The 15,299-nt window shown below is 50.6% G+C and overlaps 7 protein-coding genes across 7 annotated transcripts; 4 read left to right on the top strand and 3 right to left on the bottom strand.

Moving 5' to 3' along the window:
- Positions 1–553: 553 nt before the first annotated feature.
- GPI11_2 (Glycosylphosphatidylinositol (GPI) anchor assembly protein) lies at positions 554–1,825 on the top strand (the record flags this gene model as incomplete). Its single annotated transcript, XM_064874851.1, has 1 exon — positions 554–1,825. The coding sequence occupies one exon, from the start codon at positions 554–556 to the stop codon at positions 1,823–1,825; it is 1,272 nt and encodes a 423-aa protein (XP_064729251.1).
- A 532-nt stretch (positions 1,826–2,357) lies between these two features.
- PMZ80_006437 (uncharacterized protein) lies at positions 2,358–3,500 on the top strand (the record flags this gene model as incomplete). The annotated part of the gene is made up of 1 exon (XM_064874850.1): positions 2,358–3,500. The coding sequence occupies one exon, from the start codon at positions 2,358–2,360 to the stop codon at positions 3,498–3,500; it is 1,143 nt and encodes a 380-aa protein (XP_064729250.1).
- Positions 3,501–4,169: 669 nt separating this feature from the next.
- Positions 4,170–5,282, top strand: PMZ80_006436 (uncharacterized protein; the record flags this gene model as incomplete). The annotated part of the gene is made up of 1 exon (XM_064874849.1): positions 4,170–5,282. The coding sequence occupies one exon, from the start codon at positions 4,170–4,172 to the stop codon at positions 5,280–5,282; it is 1,113 nt and encodes a 370-aa protein (XP_064729249.1).
- A 524-nt stretch (positions 5,283–5,806) lies between these two features.
- On the bottom strand, positions 5,807–8,305 carry PMZ80_006435 (uncharacterized protein; the record flags this gene model as incomplete). The annotated part of the gene is made up of 2 exons (XM_064874848.1): positions 5,807–6,936; positions 7,288–8,305. 2 exons carry the CDS (start codon positions 8,303–8,305, stop codon positions 5,807–5,809), a joined length of 2,148 nt encoding a protein of 715 aa, XP_064729248.1.
- A 1,376-nt stretch (positions 8,306–9,681) lies between these two features.
- On the bottom strand, positions 9,682–11,883 carry ERG7A (Lanosterol synthase erg7A; the record flags this gene model as incomplete). Its single annotated transcript, XM_064874847.1, has 1 exon — positions 9,682–11,883. The coding sequence occupies one exon, from the start codon at positions 11,881–11,883 to the stop codon at positions 9,682–9,684; it is 2,202 nt and encodes a 733-aa protein (XP_064729247.1).
- A 901-nt stretch (positions 11,884–12,784) lies between these two features.
- Positions 12,785–14,318, top strand: SPO11 (endodeoxyribonuclease; the record flags this gene model as incomplete). The annotated part of the gene is made up of 5 exons (XM_064874846.1): positions 12,785–13,112; positions 13,222–13,288; positions 13,358–13,466; positions 13,523–13,762; positions 13,812–14,318. 5 exons carry the CDS (start codon positions 12,785–12,787, stop codon positions 14,316–14,318), a joined length of 1,251 nt encoding a protein of 416 aa, XP_064729246.1.
- Positions 14,319–14,494: 176 nt separating this feature from the next.
- On the bottom strand, positions 14,495–14,995 carry ubc7 (ubiquitin conjugating enzyme Ubc7/UbcP3; the record flags this gene model as incomplete). The annotated part of the gene is made up of 1 exon (XM_064874845.1): positions 14,495–14,995. The coding sequence occupies one exon, from the start codon at positions 14,993–14,995 to the stop codon at positions 14,495–14,497; it is 501 nt and encodes a 166-aa protein (XP_064729245.1).
- Between the last annotated feature and the right edge of the window lie 304 nt (positions 14,996–15,299).

Below are 15,299 nucleotides of genomic sequence, written 5' to 3'. Positions count from 1 at the left end.
GCCTAAACAATAGTACCATGCTCCAACAGATTTTTGCACGCGTGACCTGTCCACAACGTCACTTCCGTGGGCCATCGGCTAATCACAGATTGCCTTGTCTCGAACTTGTTGGTAGCCACGTCTTTCTGTGAGGTAGCTGACGAGCTGAGAGTTCGAGAATGGCAAATATCACGCCGTGGCAACCACCAATGACGGATCGGAAGCACCTGTTCGCAGAGCGGGTGAAATCGCTGACAGGGACATGACAGGATGTATCACTAACAGTACATGGTAGTCGCTGGACGCGGTGACTCCTTACCAGCTGCTTCCGCCATTTGCGAGCAAACTTGCATTGCTTGCTTAACAAAAGCACTTCCATTGTCAACTGCAAGTGCCGGCTTACTACACTCCTCACCAGAGCTTCACTACATGTGACTATGTTGGTTTGATCAGAGAGCGCTGTGGCCCGCATAGAACTCTTCTCAACCGGAAAATTTCCTCTAGCGAATGTTCAATACAACCCTCTTCCATGACCGAATACCAAAAATCCCAATCTGACGGAAACATTCCAAAGATGTCTACGTTCCAGAACAACCAATCTAGACCCGCGTCAGTGCTACCAATCTTGGAGAAGCACGGTCTCGAAAGTTTTGTGCAAGAAGAACTTGCCCTTCAAGAAAACGAGGACCACCCAGAAGCTGTTGTCGGGTTGCAGCGGTGTGAACATGACTTGAAGCCACAAGCAGAATCCATAACATCGGAATCGGCCAATGCGCAAAGCGTCTCCAGCCTCATGCAGCTTCCACCAGAGATCAGGCTCATGATATACCGACTGCTACTGAAATCACCACAGCCTATCCGACCGCGATTTGATCCAACACGCAAAGCAGGCGAGGAACCATATGATCAGCAAGTTGATTTATCATCGCAGTTGCTACGAACATGTCGAAAAATATACTGGGAGGCGAGCGAGGTGCTGTATCAAGAGAACACCCTCATCATTTACTGTAGCTCGTGGGGACACCGGCTGAGTACTTCCCATATTCTCGACACATCCATCGAAATGCCTGGCGATGTATTGCAAACGCCTGCAGACGTGTCAAACTTATTGTCTTGTGCCCATACATACGGCTATAAACAGTATGGCTCACTCAACGCTGTGGCTCGCGACGCCCTTATCAATGTCTGGCCGTCACTTCTGCGGTTCAAGCTGGTACATCTTATTCTCGATCAGGAGTATGATGAACATATCTTCATTGCTTGTCGTCTGCTTCGGGAGTTGCTGGTGGGTAGAGGGCGATATATCACTCTGTCCCTGGTGAAGGCCTCTAATGAGATTCCACCTACAAGACGTATCAAATGCTTGAACTGGCTACGGTGCTCTTCAGCTCACATCGAAAACATGCCAGACCAAGCTGTGTCCGACGTCATCCGTACTGTGGAGGGGGACAGCCCGGTGCCCGATTTACTTCCTCTTTACTTCGACCTAGGTGTTTTGCTGAGAGACCAATTCGAAGAGCACTTTTACGCTGGTGTTGAGCCGTCCATAGATTCCGACGGTGATGATGATGACTTAGAAGGTCTGCGGACGGCCTTATTCGAAAATGATGTGGAGCGGTTTTTGCAGACGAAGAACGAGGTCCTCATCACGGCTGTGAAGTGGAACAAGGATTGGAAAGAGAGAGGAGTTGCAAAATTGGATGCACGGAGGAGGAAACTTATCGCTGAGTTGGAACTTGAGATTGCCGGGGTCAATCTAGACGCTGAAGATGAAATTGCTGATCTGGATAGAGCAGAGAAGAAAGCAGCCAGACTAGCGAAGAGCATGATGGAGCGGACAATATGAGCCGAGCAAACCACAATACTGGCTAATACGCGGAGAATAAGAAGTGCAGCACGACAGCCGCGAGTTTAACAATAAAACGTCTTCCTTATTAGGTTACAATGAAAGTATGCTCCTGACACCGACGGAGCATAAGGCAGATGCAAGAAAGGACGCCGTGATATACATATAGACGAACGAACGCGTTCGGATCTCCTAGCACAGCTCGATCGACGGCAGTGTTTGGCTGTCTGGCACCTCTTGGAAGATGTCGTGCAACCCACGAGAGCGTCACGAGGAGGAACCTCAAGTGAAAGAGCAACGCAATAAGCATAGAGTGAAACTATGACCAAAGAGGCTTATGAATTACTTTGAAAACGCCCGAGTCACTCAGAAGTGTCTGCCGCATGAGTATTATAACGTCAACCGGCGCAATCCGACCTCTTCACGTCTTCCATCTTTGGATAAGGTTCTACGATACCTACCATTACCAAGTCCTCCGCTCGGTCACGACTCCCTTTGGTTCAATCTAAACACTCTATCGATCAGAATCAAGATGTCTGAACTGACCTTCACGAGGCCCGAGATCTTACAAACAGGGTCGCGTCTCCTTCAGCTTCCAGCCGAGCTTAGATTGACGATATATGGCCTGCTCCTGAAGCACGATGAACCAATTGAGCATGACGAAGCAACTGACCACATACTGCATGTTGGAGGCTCAACACCGTCATACAACTCTCGCACACAACTATCCTCACAATTGTTGCGAACCTGCCAGCAGCTACAGCGCGAAGCAGGCGATTACTTGTACGCCAAGAACTTTTTGGTCATTGGTTTCGACTTCCACGGCGATTGGGGCTACGACTACTTCTGCCATGTCCTCAGCCATCACGTTCAAATCCCTTATGGTCCGACCAAGATCGCGAATGGTGTGGTGGACCTCCGAACATGTTCCCAAGAGCATTCCTTCAAGCATCCAACGATGGTGAACATGCATCAAGCATTATCGCAGACCTGGCCTTCTCTGACGCGGTTTGAAAGAGTCAAGCTAAATCTTCTTTACAAACATACATGGAATGTCTTCACTGCTTGTTATCTGATTCGAACCTTGGTATGCCAGAAGATCGTACAGGTTTCGATGTCTGAAGTCGAGACCTGGACGACAACTCCAGGCGCACCACTTCCGCGACCTGGCTTACCTCGTCTGAAATGCCTTCAGTGGCCCCGATGTAAGGTCTTCAGGATCGAGGGTATCAGAGCCAGTGCGGTTCCCGACATCGTGAACAAGATAATGGGTCCGGATCCAGTGCACGATATCCTCCCATTGTACAACAAACTCCACATCCTGCTGAACACTAGATTTGGCGAATTCTACCGAGGAGGCCTCCAGCCGGGCGGACACAGAAACACCGAAGAGGGCAACATGATCAAGGCGTTATCTGAATCTCTCGCACACAACGGGGCGCAGAAATTCTTGCAGAACAAAACCCTGATACTACGCCAGGCCATCAAGAGAAAGGAGGCTCAAGTGGAAGCGGAGCGCACGGCGAGGGACATGCAAGGGACGAGATCTCTTGGTGGGCCCAGTCTTCCATCATCTGAGGTCATATTAAAGGCTGCTAACAGTACTTCTGATTTGGGGAGGAAGTCTGACGGAGTTATTCAGATGGCGCTGGAGGTGATGGAGGAGAAGCTCTGAGCTGCTTGAGATAGAGATACCAGGTTGTGCTTGGCATTCACGCCTATGAGGAAGGGGTCGAATCAGAACCACGGTCGTTGCTTCCTTATTCTAGTGCAACCTAGTCGTGTTAGAGATCGGTTATGACACGTGTTCTCCGCAAGGGACGCTCTTTGTTGTTCGACGAAGGGTGTGTCGTCGAGCAAAGCAGACTGACCTACTACCTGCGATACCGCATGTTTCTGAAGGTGGACATTCGAGGCAATTGGAAATCTGAGATTATACAGGAGGAAATAGAAGAAGCCATTGGGATGAAGCATGTAGTATTGAGGTATTAGTGATGCCAACACAATTAACTGTGAAGTGGTCATACTGGCACAGCTTCGCCTTCGAAGATTTATCACTGTCGAAACACATTTACTATAGTACCGCACTTTATGGGTGAACACCTTCAGTGACTACCAGGAGCATTGAATCAGGTCATCTGCATGGCTACCGAAAAGTGCAAGCACAAATGGACAGTGACTTGTTCTTGCAGAAAGAGATTTCTATCACTTACCGCTTACTTCAATTTTCAGTATCGGCACTGATCCATTCCAGCCTACTTCTGTTTCCTACTTCAATAATTGCGAGAACCATACTATTCTGCGTCGCTAACCAAACCACAAACTCATCATTTACCTTCAAGTCATGGCTACACCGACCTTCACTCTCCCTGCGGCATCGCAGTCGGCTTCGCCTCTTCTCAGACTGCCGGCCGAGATCAATACCATGATATATCGTCAACTCCTCAAACATGACGGCAAAATTGAGCCCAACGAGATGAGAACACACAGGATTCGGGATCCAGCACGACCATCATACGAAGATCGTGTTCAGCTATCTTCGCAGCTAGCGAGCACTTGCCAGCAAGTCTACTGGGATACCCAACATACCTTGTATGAGGAGAACACCTTGTCGATAGTGGTCCAGAGGGACCGTCACGACGAAGGACGGTTCGGCGGCCTCTTTGCCACCAGGTGTTACGCCCTCGACTTGGTCACTTGTATACCTCACTCATTGAATACCGTGCCTGTCATCGCAGATCTGACCACCTGTGCTGCGCGTTCTCTACAGCACGCTCGTGACCGAACTCTGAATAATGCGTGGCCAGCATTGCTAAGATTCAAGGAAGTGCACCTCACCATCGACTTGGCGCACACCTTGGAAGTTTTTATCGCCGCCTACCTTATACGCAACCTTCTCATGGAGGAACACGTCACGCTAAGCTTGACTCGCGCGGAGGGGGATTACTCAGCTCCATTCATCGGTCGATTGAGCTGCTGCCGCTGGCTTAGATGTCAGACTATAATGGTTGAGAACATTCCAGCCGGTGAGGATATCTCTCATATTACCGAATACATTGAAAGTGGCAAGCCGATCTGCGACATTCTGCCGTTGTGGCTAGAGCTGAAACGGGTACTAGACACCTACTTCATAGATTACCCTAATGAGGGACTTCTACGTTGGCTTCTCGACGACACTTATGTTGCTGCAGAGGCTGCAGTTTTCGAGCACGATTTAGACAAATTTTCGCGCTTGAGAGAGGAGATCTTGACCACGGCAACAAAGGACAAGAGAGAGTGGGTAGAGGCAAAAGTTGAAAGGGTCAAATTCACGAAAGCTGCGCTTGTTGCTGAAGCTACGAACGATGCAGAAATTGATGCGTCTGAGTCAAAGGCCGACACGGAGATCGCCAGCATTCGGGAGGAGGAAAAGGAGGCTCTCGAAGCAGCAGCGAGAATCATGGTACGGCAGTCGTAGGTAGTCATGCATACTTTGCGGTGCGAAGTCTCGAAGAGGACGGCGAAAAGTTGGCTTGGAGAAGAGAAAGCGTGTGCATCACACTTGAGAACAGGAATTTATGTTACTGCCTGGATTGCCCTTTAATCATACCTTCAAGCGGTACACGATGGTCGTAAATTTGTGCAGCCCGGATTTCTGCGCTCACCACTTCAATACTCTGGCAGCTTAGTGAGTCGCACGCCTAGATGTGATGTAGGACTTCTCCGAGTGAAGACGAACAGCACGGTCTTCTCCGGGCATCTTCGCAGCAGCTGTGGTGCAGTTTCTAGGTATACAAGCCACGAAACTTTGAACACCTAAAACCATGACCTGAACTATATACACCAGCTCCATTCGTTCACAAGGCATGTCATTGTTGTCAATCGTCCCTCGCTGTTCATACAGAATTTGAGCCTAGCACAGGACACATAAAGCCCAACAGTAACTCGAGCACATGCGTTCTTCCAATACGTACACCACCCCCAACGACGGCCATCGCTCGCTTACACTTCCTGGCCCATCAATCTCATGATCCCCGCGACCTTCTTATCCCGCTGCTTGCCCACAGCAGCGATGTTCCTGTTGGCATTTTTCTGGATAGCAACGATTCGCGCCTGGGCATGCCCTTGCTGCCACTTCAACGATTGATGCAGCACTGCCCGCTTCTCCAACTCATATGCCGTCATGTCGCTAGCGTAGACAGCATTCTGTAGTCGACCGAGCTGGCTGTCATTCCGCGTCAGACAACCTAGAGGATACAACTGTTTGAAATTGGCTAAGAGGTATTTGTGCATCTCGATGGCAGAGGGGAGTAGGTCAGCGCTCGGCTGGTTACTTGTGACAACTCGCTCAATACCGTCAATGCCGTAATCATCTTGGACATCTTCGATGGTGATGCTTCTGCAGCGCAGGTATTTCAACGCGTTGAACGATTCCTTGAACTTGCCCTCGAACCCGTCCTCTTGCCTAGCGAGGATGACGGTCACCTCTTTCTGAGTCAACAGTTTCCGCAATAGGCGACAAGCGTTGAACACATCTTCGGTAAGATGGGACTCTATTCGAAGAATGAATCGGTTGAATGTAGTCATGGCCGTGGAGATCTTTGCAAGGTCTGGTCTCCCATTCGAGCCGTCGTGAACTTCAATCTGCTCGACGTGCCTCACGCACGAACTGAGGTTCTGCACGTTTGCGGGCGTATCGAAGGGATGAACGGGTACCGCGACAGACAAGTCCAAGACGTTGATTTCGCGCTCATATTTGCCCGAAGTGAAAGATATCACAAGGGTGTTCTCTTGATAAAGGATGTGTAGTGCTTGGTGATACAATGTCTGACAGCATCCCAGGAGCTGTGTCGAAAGCGAGAGATTGGCTAGGTAATGTGATCGACCTCTCATTACCACGACTCGTGTGGTGCCATCGCGACGCTCAACTCCATGAGGTTCGATGGGTGCTGCAGCTCTCAAGAGGTGCCGAAAGGTGATCACACGGATCTCTGCTGGCAGCTGGAGTAAACGTGAAGCAGTCTGAGCATTTTGAGGAAGCTTGAAACGCTTAAACCGCATTGTATGATTGCCACTTTCGTCCGAGAAGTCTTCTGTATGCTTCGAAGATATTGCAATGTTCAGCGAGGTGCCTGCATCAATGTAAGCGCGACATTCGTGACCAACGTCGTTGCGTGAGGCGCAAGTGATATCATATAGACAGCCACGAAGAAGAATCGGCATCAAGCTTCACTCCTCAGGAAAATGGTGAGGATGATGACGCAGCTTTTGCAGGCAAACCTGCACAAATTGTGAAATGAAGGTCAGAGACACTTCATCGGGTGATTCCGACCTTGAAGGGAAAGACTCAATCATTACACTTGGACTCAGTCAGTTATATGACAGAGTATGCGTTGCCGATCGACGAAGCAGAAGAGACTGTTCGCTTGGACCCTATCAAGATGACACGCTAGATTCCATCTCAAGCAGCTCGGAGATCTCACTCTCTGCGTCAGCTTTACCCTTGTTGGCCCGCCGAATTTCGTACTCCGCATCCCTGTTTATCTCCCGGATTTTGTCTCTCGTTTCTTGCTCCTTCCACTTCAGCGCTTTGACTAAGATGATTTTCCTGAGCCTGGCGAACTCAGTCGCGTCATTGGCGTAAACAGCTGACCACATTTCATACATATCCTGAGCCTCGTCCGCATGCCAATTATAAGACCTAGAAAAGTGCCCACACAAGTTGCGTTCAAGTAAAAGTGCCAGATCCACAGCAGTCCAGAAGAAGTCTGGTACGGGTTCCTTGCTTGTGATGACCGAAATATCTTCGCCCATATCGTCAGGAAACCAGCCCTCGAAGCGTATAGAGGCACACCGCAGCCACCGAAAGCATTTCGAATGATCGGTGATCGTGACAGTATCTCGGTACTTGTCTCTTGGTGCTTGAATGACAAAGTCCTTCCCTAGCAATGAGCTTCTGAACACACGACAGCAGCTGGTGATAGCGAAAGGCGACATATCATTCATAATCAGCCGCACTTGCCTGAACCTCAGTAGCGCAGGCTGAAATCGGAGTAAGCGGTTCTGGTACTTGCGACAGGTACCTCGATTCAGGGTGCAACGTGCGGCATATTTGGCAGATGATAGTAGATCATGCACTTCTTCTTGTTGATTGCAATGGATGGCAGGCATGGGAAACGTGATATCGACCATGGTACACATTGGAGGCTCAGTACCTAGGTTCAGGGGACAGCTACACTGTGCCACGAGCACATTTTCGTGGTAGAGAATGTGTTGACCCTCATTGTAGAGCGCTTGGCAACATTGCAGCAGCTGCGATGACAACGATAGGCCCAGCGTATAGGAATGGTACTCTGCTTCTTCTCTTCTTCCATAGATATCTTCGAAGTTTTCAATTGGCGTTGCTCGTTTGTGGAGTAGTCGAAGAATCTTCAGTCTGATTTCGGCGGGCAGTTGTAGGAGGTTGGAGGACGCTTGCGTGTTGGTTGGCAGGTCGAACATGATGGAAGACTATCTTGGCTACTCGAGGCTGTGTATTGAGGAGAGTAGTGTCTGATTTATTGAAAGCATGAGCAAGATGTAGAAGGCTGGTCCGCTGTCGAAATGTTTGGTTGGAATCTGGGACGAAACAGGCTTGACGGGGCTATTAGATGTGCTGCGTTGGTGACAATCCATCACAACAGTATCGCCAGTGACGTGAATGAAATACTGTCACCTTTGTGGTAACGAATTTCTTATCCTTTCCAAGTGAGTGACAAGGGCGCATGCCAACGAACCGCGCTGGAACGGCGCAGATTTTAAGCGGTGTCTTTGCAAATCTGGCTTTGTAGCTGCTTTGTTGGCGGATTGAACATCCTGCCGTAGTCGATACTTGAGCACGTACCGACGAACCATTAGGTGCAAATAGGGCGGAAGCTGAATCACAGTGAGGAGTGTGTGGGTCGGGGAATGCTTCGATTGTTCATGCTATTTTTGAAGATTCACATGAGAAACGCAGCTGCACCGAGCCAAATCAATATCAGTGGCTCCAGTAGCATAGTGCTACTTTATCGATCAGCTCCACTCAAGTCCTGCCGGCTCTCGTCCTCGTTGCGGATATACTTGGTGTGCACCGAGTCGGTATGATCTGATGCCTGACGCTCCTGCTTTGCCCGCATGGCTTGCTCGAACCGTTGCTGTTCCAATACTAAAACCAACATATCGCACTCTCTCTGTAGCTGGCGGCTTGCTCGAGGTGACGCGGAACGCCGTCTTCTTGATCGGAGAGACGCCACCACTGAGCCGGCTGTGCCAATGCTACTCGTATTACAAGGCTTGCTACCGGCACGAAGAGCATGGCGGCGTCGTGTGATCTGTGACTGGACTGACTCATGGTTGGCGCCCTGAGCGCTCGTAAACCGAGTAGGAGGTCGGATCGGACTTCTCTCACGATATGAAGATTCAGGCTTTGGCCTCGCAGCTTCAGACGGGCTCCGATCTCCTAGGAATACAATCAGCATGTTGCTCGGAGTGGACGGTCGGTCTTGATAATCACCAATGTTCATGCTTTCTGGTTGATAACGAATTGATGCAGTCCTGGACAATTCCGTGCGCCACTGGAGGCTGGTAGCAATCTGATTTAAATTGTATGATGAACCAATCTGAGAAGACTGGCTATCAGGAGTCTCGCCCTTTGTGGACATCGTGCTTCAGGATAATCAGTCAGCTGAAGATAGAATGAGTCGATCTTAAGCCAGAGCTATGCATCTGTCGCTATCTCGATAGTGACATGAAGCTTTCTTCATATATCATCCTCTGACGAAGCTGCCTGCCGACGATGGCAATATACAAGTGACAATTGTTGATCGGGCAAGGCAAAGGTGTCTTCGTACTCTGCATCACTTCTCCCGATCCAACAGCTGCTCGTCGCCCCACCTCTTGACATACATTCCCATCGCTCTAACTGGAAAGTAGAATTTGTAGTTTGTGTAAGTGATCATGCAGGTGCAATTGAAGACACCTTCGATGGCCTCCTGTAGCCACTCCCCGTTCCTCTGCTGTCGACCCATCATCATCTGCAGTGCCTTCTTTAGCACTTCTTTATGGGGGTACCCAGCTGCCATCAATCCAATACATGCCCATGCTGTCTGCACGACCTGACTCTTCTCTGGATGATGAGTGTAAACCTTATCCTCGCAAGACTTGTAGCTCTCGCCCCAGCCGCCACTGCCATCAGGATGGAGATGCGTAACCAGAAAATCGCAGCCACGTCGAGCTGCGTCCGAATTTTCGTAAGTCATGCCCTGCGATCCAAGCGATTCGAGCGCAAACATGGCAGCGTAAGTGAAGCAGACGCCCCATGACCCATACCAGGACCCATCCGGTCGTTGCGCGTCATGGATATACTTCAGCGCGCGCTTCTTTGCGGCATTGATCTCATCAGCGCGATAGTCTGGGAAATACTTTTGGAAGAGTGTCAGGACTGTGACCACAGCTGTTGTGCATTCTGGATAGTCGTATTCGACCATGATTCGACCGAAAACTTCTGCGGCATTAAGGTATTCCATAAGCTCCGAACCGCGTTGTAGCTCATAGGATGCAAATCCACCAGAATGAGCATTCTGCATAGTCAACAGCACGTCAACCGCATCTTGTAGACGTTCATCGGGTATGATCTGAGGATAATCGTAAGCCTTCTGAAGAAGCAAAGTGCCTCGCAATCCTTCTGCTGTACAATCCGATACAGTGTATCCCTGTGTTTCTGTACTGAATGGCCATGCGCCCTTTCTTCGTTGGCGGTAGCAAATATCTCGATCTGTGACCTCGTCACGAATTTGATGTCGTTCCAGGAAGTTCAAAGCCTTCGTCAGCATAGGTTGCCACTTCGATTTGCCAGCCACTCCGGCCTCGGCAATGGCCAGAACCGTGAAAGAAGTATCCCAGACCTGCACGCCATTTGTGCCGTTGATAAGCATGCCATCTTGATTCACCCACATGTAGTCCTTAAGGCGTTCTAGGTGACGACGAAAGCTGTACGAGTCCGGACCTTCTTGGATGTAGCAGGATAGCGTGTTCATCGGGGAGTTGACAGGTGCGAGACAAGCATAGTCAGTGTTTGCGTCCTCCATCTGGATGAGCTTCCACGTCCATGCTTCTGCCTTCTTGACTATTGAGCTTGTTCGCAAGAAGGGTATCCAGATCCAGACCAGAAGAAAGTTGATAAGATTCAGAACCCATGTCTTCGGATGATAGTTGTCCGCAGGAGAAATGGAGTTTCGGTGCGCAGCGAAATCGATGTCATCTACGGGCTGAGTGAACAGTTCATTTCGTAAAGACCGCGTCAGAGGTGTTAGTGGCTTACTGAACTTCTTTGACGAGATGAACGACATTGGCAGGAAAACCTGTCGTATGTGGATCCACCACCTCCATGGCGCGAATGGTACCCAGTCTGGCAAAAGCCACAGCTCTGGTGGTACAGGATTGACAATGCTCCAATCCATCACGCCCAGTACGCTCAACCAGAACTTCGCCCAGTGTGGCCCTTGGACTGCTCCACCAAGTTCATGTAGCTTTCCTCTTGCTCTTACCATTCTCGGGTCTTCTTCATTGGCTCCGAGTAGACGTAAAGCAGTATAGTTCATGGCCGTGCCGAAGACTGAGCTATGTCCCTCGACATGTAGACCCCAGCCCCCATCTTTGCCCTGTCTTGCGAAGACGTAGTTCTTCATTTCGGTAGCGTATGCTGGAGGTACAGGTATATCACAGACATACCATGTGATCACGAAACCTGGAAGCAGGAACATAGGCCCTCCGTACTCACTTGCCCAGTGACCGGACGGCATCTGGAGGTGGGAGTAGAACTCCAGGCAGTTGTCAATGGATTCGGAAGGGGTCGTAGCAGGAGGGAGGTCCGGCTGATTCGTGGGCAAGCCCAAAAAGTATTTTGTAGGTACATTTTGGGGCCATTCTTTACACTGCTCGTCGCTCTCGAGGTATTGCCAAAGATGTCTGCCGTTGGTGTCCCCAAGCCTCCATCTCGTATAGTCGGTCTTCGATGAGGCTTTGTCGGTATGCGTAAAGCCATTGGCGTGCCCGTTCATGTTTGGTTGACTTGGGTGCAAACCAGGGTTGTTGTACGCAGCGCGTCCATACTTGATCTTTCTCGCGCCGAGCTGCGGCAAGAGCAGTCTCGGGCGATCTTACGACACGGAACAGAATTCAGTTGAAATTTTTGTGGACCATCGCTTACGGAAGGAGCCGTGGACGCGTCTCGGTCTAGCACGTTTACGACATAGCGGCAGGGGCAATCCGGGGTGGGAACTTGGGGGACATTCCAGATTCCTTCGATCTAGAAGTTGCAGGCAGGCATTACTCGAGCAGATCAAAGCACGAACGATGTCTTTTCAACATCTGTGACTTAGCAGAGGCCTACGTCTTTCTGTACTAGGTCAAATTGATGGCTGTACGTTACGACGTAGACGAACACCTATTCTCTGCTCCAACGTTCTCGGGACATACCCAGCTATCTCGTTGCAGAAGTATATACTGGCTTAGGTATTTGTATCGACTTCTCACAAGAATCAAGCTGTAGAAAATGTGTAGGCCTGAGCAGTTACCAGCCATTTTTGCCTGCCTTGGTCGCCGAAGGTCCAGACATGCACGTTCGATAACCATTCTGTGGCAGCCCTGAGCCCTAAGAGCTGCAAGTAGAGTCGTGGGGCAATGAGAATGTAGTTTTGACATACGTGAGTGTTTGGGCTTATGGGGAGAAGGAAACATGGAGGTTGTTCAAGGTGCAAGCTCGACATCCGAGGAAAGTCTAGAGAAAATCCGTTGTTTACAGGTGCCCTGGAGGCCGCCCTCAATCCAAAATTGCAAACAATTTTGTGCGCTCCGGACTTGAGTGCCATGATCCACGCAGTGTCCAAGACACTGTCTCTGTCCGACTCGTCAAGGCGTAGTACCTAGTATCTGCTCGGAGAGTTGCTGTTGTGTCTCAGCATGGACAATGATGCAGATATGCTCGATGCTTTCTTCCCAGAATCATCATCCTCCCAAGAGTACACTGCCTTGACCGTGGGGAACACAAAGGTCCTCGAATTCATCAATGATACCATTGCCCACATTCACGCCGCACTCAACTCGTGGCCTCATGGCGAAGTCAAAGTCGTGCTGAAACGAGTCAACAAAATCGAGCATCAACGAGTTGCAGCCGACCATGGCAGTCATAGCCGCCGCCAGTCGACTAAGAACGGCAAAGTGAAGGTTCAAAGTCGACAGATGCAATATTCGTGGCCAGGCAACACGCCCGAAGAAGCCTGGCGTTTCGGTATGCTTTGCACCACAACCGTCCGTAACCTTCACTTCCAGGGTTTTGGACAATTTCCTCCATCTTGTTTCGATCCGTGTCCGTTGTTGCTTACTGACTTGAGTCATAGCTTGTATCCTCGCGATACTCCATGAGATCAACACCGCCGTCCACAAAAATGTCACAGTCACGAAGCGGTAGGATCCTCATTCGTGCACGAAGCCCGAAATTGTCCTCGATCAAGCGCAGCGCTGACGACTCCGTAGCGACATATACTACCGTCAGCCCGAGCTCTTCCGTAAGCAGGAGACAGTGGACCGATACATCGACGATATCGCCTTCACATGTGGTGTCACAAGGAAAGACCTTCGCGTGGTGCGACCATACCCGCCTTCGATCACCACGTTACCTCTAACTGACGAACACTGCAGACTGCAAGTCCGAAAGGTGTCCTCTGCGGCCTCAACCTAACCACCGATCCCACGTTCAACCCAGACACGGCTGCCTCGGAACGAGTTCAACTTGTGCCCAATGAGCTCGAGAACATTACCACGCAGCATATCGAGCAACTGCGATGGATTCTGGTCGTAGAAAAAGAAGCAAGCTTCAAGACACTTGTTGAGAAGAACTTTGAAAGCCAGTCGGCGTCAGGTGCCGGACTTATTGTCACGGTATGCTCCTCTGGCATCCCTCCAGTGGAAATACTGACATGCTATTCAGGCAAAAGGCTACCCCGACCTCAGCACCCGCCTCTTCCTCCGCCACATCATCGACCTCTCCCATCAACTTTCCGTCCCCAATTCACTTTCAATCTTCTCTCTCGTCGACTGTGACCCAGACGGTCTCGATATCCACCGCTGCTACACGACGGCCACCAGATCCTCGGCACAGGAACAAGATGCTGCTATATCCGAGATAAAGTGGCTAGGCGTGGATATGGTTGAGTGTCTTGGCACAAAGGACGTGATGGATAAGGGGCTGCCGTTGACGAGGCGAGATCGTGGGAGAGCACGTGGCATGCTGGAACGAATGGTCGGGGATGAGGTTGATATGGATGGCGCATTTGCAGGTGATCAGAGTCGTGAGAAGACGAGGGTGAGAAGATGCCTGCAGACTATGCTCATGTTGGGCGTAAAGATGGAGATCCAGGCTATCGATGACCAAAATGTAGAGGGTGGGTTGTGCGGGTGGCTAGAGAGTAGGATGTGGGAGGCTAGAGGATACTGAGCCGAGAGTAAGCTGAAGGCGCAAACATGGCCTGGCGTTCAGGACAGCACAGTAACTCCCCAGTGCCAGCAGATATGTTTCCGCATTGTAGTAGTGCCCATGCCCTCTCATTGTTCAAGTAACATGCCCAGCTCATAACATCCTGTATCTTGATCATTCATTCCATATCCACCCCCTCACAACCCCAAACTCCTCCTAACCCCCTCCCTAACCCTCCTCTCAAACTCCCCCCTCCTCTCCCTCCACATCTTCGCCGCCTCCACATTCGCCGGACTCTCATCATTCGGCTCCGCAAGCATACTCATCACAGAAATCAAAATCTTCTCCACACTCTGAATCGGACTCCACCGTTCCTCCGCCTTCTCATAATGATTCGGGTCGTCGCCCGGCGCATGTAGTATACTTATACACACCTCGCCGTTCGTGTACACATTCGGATGCCATATCTCGCCGAGGAACTTCATCTTGGGCGGGTTGAGGGGGTAATCGCGGGGGAAGGTGAGGGTTGCGGGGAAGATGCCGCCGCCGTAGGGGGTGCCTTCGGGGCCTTCGATTAGGGCTTCCCAGGTGAACATGTCGTCTTCGGTGAGGGGGCCGGCGGTTATGCCGTCGGGGGGGTGGGTGAGGAGGGATTTGTATTCTTGGAGGAGGCGTTTGGAGGCGACGGAGGTGGACATGGTTGTTGTGTGTGGATGGTAAGGTGTGGGATGAGGACGTGAGGGTGGAGGAGGGAGAGGGTTCGAGGTAAGAGGGGGACTACTGAACGACTGCGCGAAGGATATGAGGGGCTTTTTCTAGGTGTGGACGATTGTCTAAAGCCGAGATGACAGAGGCGATTAATCTCTTGGACGGTTTGCTTGATGGTGGGATTGAGGAGAGTACGTAAGGGTAGTTGCGATTGTCTTTGTGTGGTTTGGCTTGTCAAGGTCGGTACGCAGCAATCGTAGACATGGACTCACCGAGGCATGAACATCATGTGAT

Source organism: Knufia obscura, assembly GCF_036327395.1.
Source record: "Knufia obscura strain CCFEE 5817 isolate CBS 148926 chromosome Unknown scaffold_7, whole genome shotgun sequence".
Taxonomy (NCBI): Eukaryota; Fungi; Ascomycota; class Eurotiomycetes; order Chaetothyriales; family Trichomeriaceae; genus Knufia; species Knufia obscura.
Note: the sequence above shows the minus strand (reverse complement) of the source record. Positions and strands in the feature narration are given on the sequence as shown.